We start from the raw sequence: 8,479 nt of genomic DNA on the forward strand, positions 1-8,479 counted from the left end.
AGCGCGTTTTTGCTCCCACCCAAATATTTGGACATGCTATATGGTTGATTCTCACGAAAACTTGGTTTTAAAAATGTCAAGCATGAAAATGTAAAAATTGCTTAAATTTACTTTTTTTCCCACCAGACATTGAAAAACAAAGTCTGGAGTAAATGGGAACATTAATTTAAAAACTTTTACTTATCATTTAACACTTTTTGTAACATAATTAAAAAAATTAGTCCTAAAAAATCTCATTACCGCAACAGTCAGAAAACATCAACACTATTTCAAAATGACATGACAAACCTGAAAGAACATAATTTGGAGATTCTGCACATGCATTTAAAATCAAAGTATTATGCTTCTATTAATTAAATTAACATTTAATAAGCATCTGTTGCGGTAATGATAATCAAAATGTTGTGTAAGCATTCTGACAAGACAATATTTCAAATTAACTGTAAAAAAAATGATCCTGGTAGCCATCTTGAAGTAACTGGTCCATGTGCTTGGTCACTCAAAATCAAACTTTATTAAAATTCTGTATGTGTGCTTAAACTGTTCTCAAAAAGTGTTGCGGTGGATGAGAACATCAGGCATGGACACATCATTTTCCTAATTTTTCTCCATTATTATTATACATGAATATTCAGTAAATATTTTTTCTGTCATCTAAAGTAGTCTAGCAAAACATCCATTTATTTTTTTCTTAATATTTTTGTGTTAATTTGATTAAATTACAACATAACGCATGTTCAAACACAGCCGGACACATTGCGGTAATGAGAATTTCAGCAGAAAATTAGATAAAATTTACAATTATAAATTCTTATGTTGAAATCACACATTGTGCAAGGTAGAACACAGTATTGTGTTAATTCTGATGCTTTTTAATGTTACTATATTACACATTTTAAAGCTAAAATCATTAGTGCCGTGGTGTTTCAATGGTTTCTTGAGAATCACCCATATATAGTAAATGATCTGTGGGGTATTTTGAGCTGAAACTTCACAGACAAATTCTTGGCACACCCGAGACTTATATTACATCTTTAATCTTACTGATGTCTAGGAGAAATAATTTAGATATCAAAGAGATCATCTATAATTTTTTTTCATGGGTAACTACACTCTAAAAAAATGCTGGGTTATATTCAACCCAGCGTTGGGTCAAAAAGGGACGAGCCTAACCATTGGGTTAAATAACCCCAGAAAATGTTTATATTTGACCCAACAAAGGGTTAAAACAAGGGTCTGGGCTCATCCCGTTATGACCCAATGCTGGGTTGAAAATTACCCAGCATTTTATGAGTATACTATAAACAATGAAAGGGACACATAACCTGGAATATTTAAACTATATTTAATTTATTAAAATATGTAATTATTGACTACATGAGTAAAGATGTTGTTAAAGGGTCCATCAGTTAAATATAGTATTTTATTTGGCTAGATCTTCTAACCCTCAGCAGAACAAATTAGTGTTCGAGAGAAAACATAAAGCCCCATGCAATCGTCTTATTAAAAAAAAAAAATCTGGTCCCCTGAATTTCATAGTCGTGTTAGATGCATTTGTTTCTTTTCTTTTGGTCTCCAGTCAGCTAGTGCATTAATACAGCAGTATAGTCTGAGGGAAATACACTTATTTGAAAAGGAGGCCATGAATATTTTATACAGTATAACACAACACTGTTTAGTGCAAATTTCTCTTACTGTTAAGGCTCTTGACTTTTAATGGATTCAAAGAATTGTCCAGATGCTAATGTACAGTACACTTACAGAAGAGTTAGTCCAAAATGCAATTTAGCTACACAATTTTGCTGTTATTTATTACTAGAATAAAATCTCTACATAGTGTTCGAGCCCTGAATGTTAGAATAGACGAAAAATAAATTGATGTGACCCTTTCCCCCAAATCGTTTTTTACCTTTTACAAACCGGAGAAAAAATATACTAGATCATTGTGACCACAGTGCCACAGATCTTCTATGGAGTCTGGTAATAATATGGTAATAATATCTTTTGAAGTATCCGTAACCACCATAACTATAATAATACATGAATACAGTGCTCATTTAGAAGCAGCATATATATTAAAGTAGAATATATTACTGCATGATCACGATCAGGTTATACTGTAAAAAGTTAAATTGGTAACACCTAAATATTAAAATGTAGGTTGTCAAAACTTACTTTTTTAAGTGTTACCAATTGAAGTAATTTTTTTAAGTAAATCAGTGTACCAGGGTATTACCATATTACTTTTTTGTAAGGGTGTTGAAAAACTAGCCTCTTAAAAGTATATGACTGAGCTCAATGTGAAATTTCACCTGTTTGTTAAAATGTCTTGCCAAAGACACTAAAAGCGTTCAGTAGGTATTATTATAAGACTGTTCAGGCCATGACCAATTTCCAAAGGTTAAGAAGGAAACGGGAACAGTCATGGCCTAATGGTTAGATAATCAGGCTTGTAGCCCATAGGTTGCCAGTTCGAGTCTTTCGGCCGGCAGGATAAATGTGTTAATCGGTTAAATGTAATAAATGGGTTAAATGTAGAGGGTTACATTTCAAATATGGAAATACTTGATGATGACGTCACAAATAAAACTAAATGTGATGCATTATATAAGGGAAAATATACAGCCAGTCTCGCAAAATAAACCCGTAATTAAGTGCCAACTACAGTAATAACACAAAAGCAGTTCAGTAGTATATAGTACTGTAGTTTATGATTAATGAAATGTCAAAAAGTTTTATCACATACAGTACTTCTTTGATAGCAAACCATACTGGTATGCTTCAGCTCTTTAAAGAGATAGGTCACCCAAAAATAAAAATTCTGTCATCATTTATTCACTCTCATGTTGTTACAAACCTGTATAAACGTCTTTGTTCTGATGGACACGAAGGAAGATATTTTGAGGAATGTTTGTAACCAAACCATTCGTCAGCCCCATTCACATCCATAGTAGGAAAATAGAGTACTATAGAAGTGAATGTTGCTCATGAATGGTTTGATTACGAAACATTCCTCAATATATCTTCCTTTGTGTTCATCAGAAAGGAGAAATTTATACAGGTTTGTAACAACATGAGAGTGAATAAATGATGACAGAATTTTCATTTTAGGGTGAACTATCCCTTTAAGGCTGCTGTTGTCAAGGTGTCAAGATATAATAGCTCTAAATCAAAACTACATAGATTCTCTGTTGTCTATTATTTAGCTTAACTTTTATTTATCTTTTGCAAATCAAGCATAATTAAAGTAGAAGGAGTACTTGGAAACTCTGGAGTTAATAGAATTAATACTAAAATCAATAATAATAATACATAAAAGTCCAACCCTGTATCACAAAATTACGTACCTATAGTCACGTAAATTTGTGAGTCTTTTCCGTGACACTGACACGTTTTTTCGCCTTTTTGCATGAACGTGTCACGTATTTCTGTTTACGTGTCACTGTCACGTATTTGTTCCTCAACTGTTTTGTCCTATTTTCAAACCATTCACGCTTCGGTTTAGGGTTAGATTTGGTGTTTTGGGGTCAGGATGTCGATTTAAGTATTGGTTTATACCTTTTTTCATGATTTATTTTTTATATTTTCTGATTTTTAAATCATTGTCGCCTGGCATAAGGGTTAGAGTTGAGTTTGGGTAAGGATGTAATTTTATGTAAATCTAACCCTAAACTGAAGCGACAATGGTAAGAAAATAGGACAAAACAGTTGAGTAACAAATACGTGACACGTAAACAGAAATATGTGACACGTTCATGCAAAAAGGCAGAAAAACGTGTTAGTGTCACGGAAAAGACTCACAAATTTACGTGACTATAGGTAAGTAATTTCGTGATACTGGGTTGAAAAGTCATACACTGTAAAAAAAAAAATTCAGCATTTTTGTTGTTACTTTAAAGGTGTAGCCGAGGATTTTCTCGAATTTTAGAAAAGAACCGCCTTCTCCACTTTTTTAAACAATGCAATTGCGCAACACTCCTGATTGACAGTTAGGAGGACCAATAGTCTTGATCAGGGGTGGGCATCGAGGGCCACAGTCCTGCAGAGTTTAGCTTCAACCTTAATCGAACACACCTGAATGTCATTTCCAAACAGTCCTGAAGACTTCAATTAGATTTTTCAGCTGTGTTTGATTAGGGTTGGAGCTAAACTCTGCAGGGACACTGGCCCTCAGGACCAGGAGTTGCCCACCCCTGGTCTTGATGATCCACCCGGAAAAAGAAAATCCTCTGCAATACCTTTAACCTAAAAAATTTATTTACGTCAACTTATCACAAGTCAAAACCTTAAAATAACAGGTTTAATTGACTTGCTAAACCAAGTTGTTTTAACTTAAAGCTGCATTTTTTTAAGTGTATTACTTTTTTTCTACCTTTATTAGTCACTGCTTTCTTTAGGAAGCATTTTTACCTGCAAAAAGAGGAAATAAATAATCACTCTAAAAATGTTGAGTAATTTTTAACCCATCGTTGGGTCAAAAGGGGACAAACCCAGTGATTGGGTTAAATTCAACCAAAAAATATTTATATTTGTGGGTTAAAACGACCCATCTTAAAATACAACCAATGGGTTGTGTTCATCCCTTTTTCACATGCTTATCAAACATTTTAGAGTGTACTATTTAATTATTACTCACTGTAACTTTCAAACATAGAAAAATTGTGTACATGGTGTATTTATTTATTTATTTTGATCATACAATATTTAGTCAAAATATGCATTTTAATAGGCCTACATAATTTATGTTTCTCCATCAGAGCAAATAATTCATTAAATAAATTCTTTTAAAATCAAATACACTTTACTATACACTTTATACAAGAATTAGTAGTACACTATAATGGCACACTTCGCTTCATCAGAGGTGATCATTTTCAAATGGAAAGGAAGGGAGACATTTGTATTTTTCATCATCTGTTGGGATGCAAGCGAGGTTGGGAAGACATGGGCATGTATGATGAAGTCTCTTGCCAAAGAACGGCACCTAAAAAGAAAACAGGAAGCTATTACAAAATACAGGATGAATATATATATATATATATATATATATATATATATATATATATATATATATATATATATATATACATATATATATATATATATATATATACATATATATATATATATATATATATATATATATATATATACACACACAAATATATATATATATACAAAACTGGCCTTATTTTACCCAAAATTAGATTTCTGTCATTATTTTCTTACCCCCACATTGTTCTTAACTTGTGTGGCATACTGGTAACCACAATATAAATGTTAATATTTAAGTAATTTGTCAATTTTTGAGGCAGTCCACATAAAAAGTTAATGGGGACCAAAACTGTCAGTCACTAAAATTCTGACTGACATCTCCTTCTGTGTTCCTAAACAATGACAGATATCTAATTTTGGACGAGCTCAAAGAAGAAAATGTGAAAACTGACCTTGTGGCTCATTGGATGACATTCCTCTCCCTCCTGACCCATTGGAATGCACATTCGTAAGCTCCGGATCCACAGGCTGATGGCACAACACATGCCACCTCCGCACTGTGAGTCTTTCTCACATGCCTGCACACACACGACAAAGCAAGTTTTAGGACCTCATCGCCTTATATATATTATATATTAAATACGTAAACATCTCAAAACATTGAATGATGAAATGCACCGTGATACCCTAAAATAGCCCAATACCCATGCAGTATTATACTTTTGGTAGGTAAGGACCACAAGGGTGACATGAGATCTCTCTGTAAAGCCACATACATTCAGCCTACTGATTTGCCCTGACAGTCTGTGTAGGATGGAGTTCTCAGCATGTTTGAGAATGCCATCCCTTCGTCTCAATCTCACTTATAGGCCTGGGGTGTCCCGACAGCAATTTTACATATTGTGGGAGTACTGCAGACTTTAAAGCGGTGACAGGTGTGGAGAAAAATGCATTTCAGCATCCCAGCGCAGTCACGTCAAACGCCACCGAGCATCTTTTCATACCTACAGTACTCATCTTACTTTATTTATATTTCTGTCTCTGAACACTGTGAGGAAAAAAGGTTTCAGTTGTTGGGGTGGTACCCTAAAAATTTACAGGTATACAAAACATAATACAATGTTGTAGCTTTTTGGGTACGTTACTGTCTTCTTTAAATGTAGTTAAATGTTTTGTACCCCTAACATTTAATGCAACATGATCTCATGGAAATCCGTCTTATAGTCATGGAAAATTTGATCACTTTATGTGAGGGGAGCACAAATGTATTTTCCGTGTCACTCCCATATATTTCTCGTGTCATTTTATGTATTGTTTTCTTATTGTTTTTTCCTATTTTCAAATCATTGTCGCTTGGGGTTGGGGATAGGATGTACTTTAATGTATTGGTTTCTACATGTTTTTCTTCCACTTTAAAAACTATTCTTGCCTGGAGTTGGGTTAGATGTTGGGGTTTGGTTTAGGATGTCTAAAAATTTAACAGAAAGTGATTCTAGCCCCAACCCCAAGCGACAATGGTAAGAAAATAGGAAAAAACAATGAGGATAAACAATACATAAAATGATAAAAAAATTAAAAAAATCTGTGGAAGTGACACGGAAAAGACATCCGTGCTCCTGTCACGGAAAAACACAAAATGTATGACTATAACAGAGATTTTCGTCTCATCAGGTTGTTCAATTGGTACAAAATTGTTCCTTATAGGTACACAAACAATAGGTCCTTAGGATATAATATTGTACACCAAAAGGTACAACATTTCAATGTGTTGTATACACATAAAGGTACAATAATGAACCTTTGTGGATACCACCCCAGTGATTGAAAAGGTACAGTTTTGAACCTTTATTTCTGACAGTGAACCAATAAATCAATGAATAAGTTTGTCATGGTAATATCTATTTAATCTATTCACTGTACTTATTAATTTAGGTACGCCAAAGGGGAAAAAGTCAAAAAAATTTGACCCTGTTTCTACATAAATTCATTCCACAAAATTTAAAGAACATTCTGTAAAAATACAATCTTGATGTCTTTAATATTGATCGAGTAAGGTCATGTCACAAAAAAGGCATACAATAAACAGACGATCCTACAAATATGGGTCACTTACCCCAGTAATGACTGCAGTCGAACCGTTGGACACCAGCAACAGGCAGAGCAGAAATGATAATCTGGACTTCATCGTCTTCAAAAGCTGCTTTCACCTCTGGTTTTCTCCCCTTTGGGGGTCCAAGCACTTAAACTGCCCTTTGCTTAAACACACCAATAGCAAACCCTATATTTTTGTTTTTCTTTATGTGCCCAGTAGAAACAAAGGGTAGCCACGTAATAATGCGTGTGAGTGAGCGTAACTATAATATGTGCACCCAAAAAACCTGAGGAGATGCTATAAAGTTCTTCTGATGTGGGATGGACGGTTTATATGCGCTGTCCTTCATCCAGAATTATCAGTGAGTCACTCTCTCACGTCTTTATACGTAAAATGATCGAGGTATGAAAGTGGAACAATGAGAAGCCAAGGTAACATCACGGCAAATCCCCCCAAAACCGCAAGCAATTACCAACGCTCCGAAAACTTTGACTTCTATTACTTATCTAATAAAAATGCCATTGTTCAGAAAAACAAAATATTTTCCCAAGGCTACCAAACCTGTTTACAGCCATATTTAGGTTCACAAACCTGAAAAAATGATGTGACTAACACAAAAGGTGTCTTTTCTACATTTGCTTTTATGAATAAAATATGAAATAGCAATGCAAATCAGTAAGGGAAAGATTTGGAAGGAAAGCTATGAATGGTTATGGGTTGCAGAGGCCAGGGCTGACAACGTCAGATGCGAATGTCCTTGCGTATTTCAAACACTGGTTCAAGGTGGAGGAGAATCTGAAAAATCCTTTAGGCATACCAAAAAAAAGCCGCTCCTCTACATTGCTTCTCATTCAAGAGTTTGGACGTTAAACCGTAAGATAGTATTTCCTTCATACTTTACTACAAGCATTTCCAAGTACAGTTTTGTACTTTTTTCTAAGAGTGTATAAATGTGTCAATATAGCATAACAATAGTGCAAAAATATATGGGTCATTCAAATAAATGAAAAAACACTGTGGCTTGTGTGGTACTTGAGAGATACTTAAAGCTCTATGAATATTAATATTTTAGATAAAAATGATATCAGACTCTTTCTTAAACTAGGGACCACACATACTGATGAAATGTATACCTTAAATGCACTGTAAATGCCAAATGCATACAGTGGATTCAAAAAGTATACACACCCCTGTTAAAATCGCAAGTTTTTGTGATTTAAAAATGAAACCAAGATGAATCATGTTGGAACCTGTTCCACCTTTATTGTGAAATTCCAACCTATTTATTAAAGTGAATAACAATAGGATTGATTTAGCGGAATAAATGAAGAATAAAAAATTTATAATAACCTGACCAAAAGTGTGTACACCCTTCTATAATAGGGATTGTGG

At 34.0% G+C, this 8,479-nt stretch overlaps 1 protein-coding gene across 1 annotated transcript; it reads right to left on the minus strand.

Moving 5' to 3' along the window:
• Positions 1-4,696: 4,696 nt before the first annotated feature.
• Positions 4,697-8,034, minus strand: prok2 (prokineticin 2). The gene is made up of 3 exons (XM_055214182.2): positions 7,109-8,034; positions 5,448-5,573; positions 4,697-4,984 (listed from the first exon to the last, which is right to left on the minus strand). The coding sequence occupies exons 1-3, from the start codon at positions 7,178-7,180 to the stop codon at positions 4,859-4,861; spliced, it is 324 nt and encodes a 107-aa protein (XP_055070157.2). The 5' UTR covers positions 7,181-8,034; the 3' UTR covers positions 4,697-4,858.
• Between the last annotated feature and the right edge of the window lie 445 nt (positions 8,035-8,479).

This window comes from Misgurnus anguillicaudatus, chromosome 8 (assembly GCF_027580225.2).
Source record: "Misgurnus anguillicaudatus chromosome 8, ASM2758022v2, whole genome shotgun sequence".
NCBI lineage: Eukaryota > Metazoa > Chordata > Actinopteri > Cypriniformes > Cobitidae > Misgurnus > Misgurnus anguillicaudatus.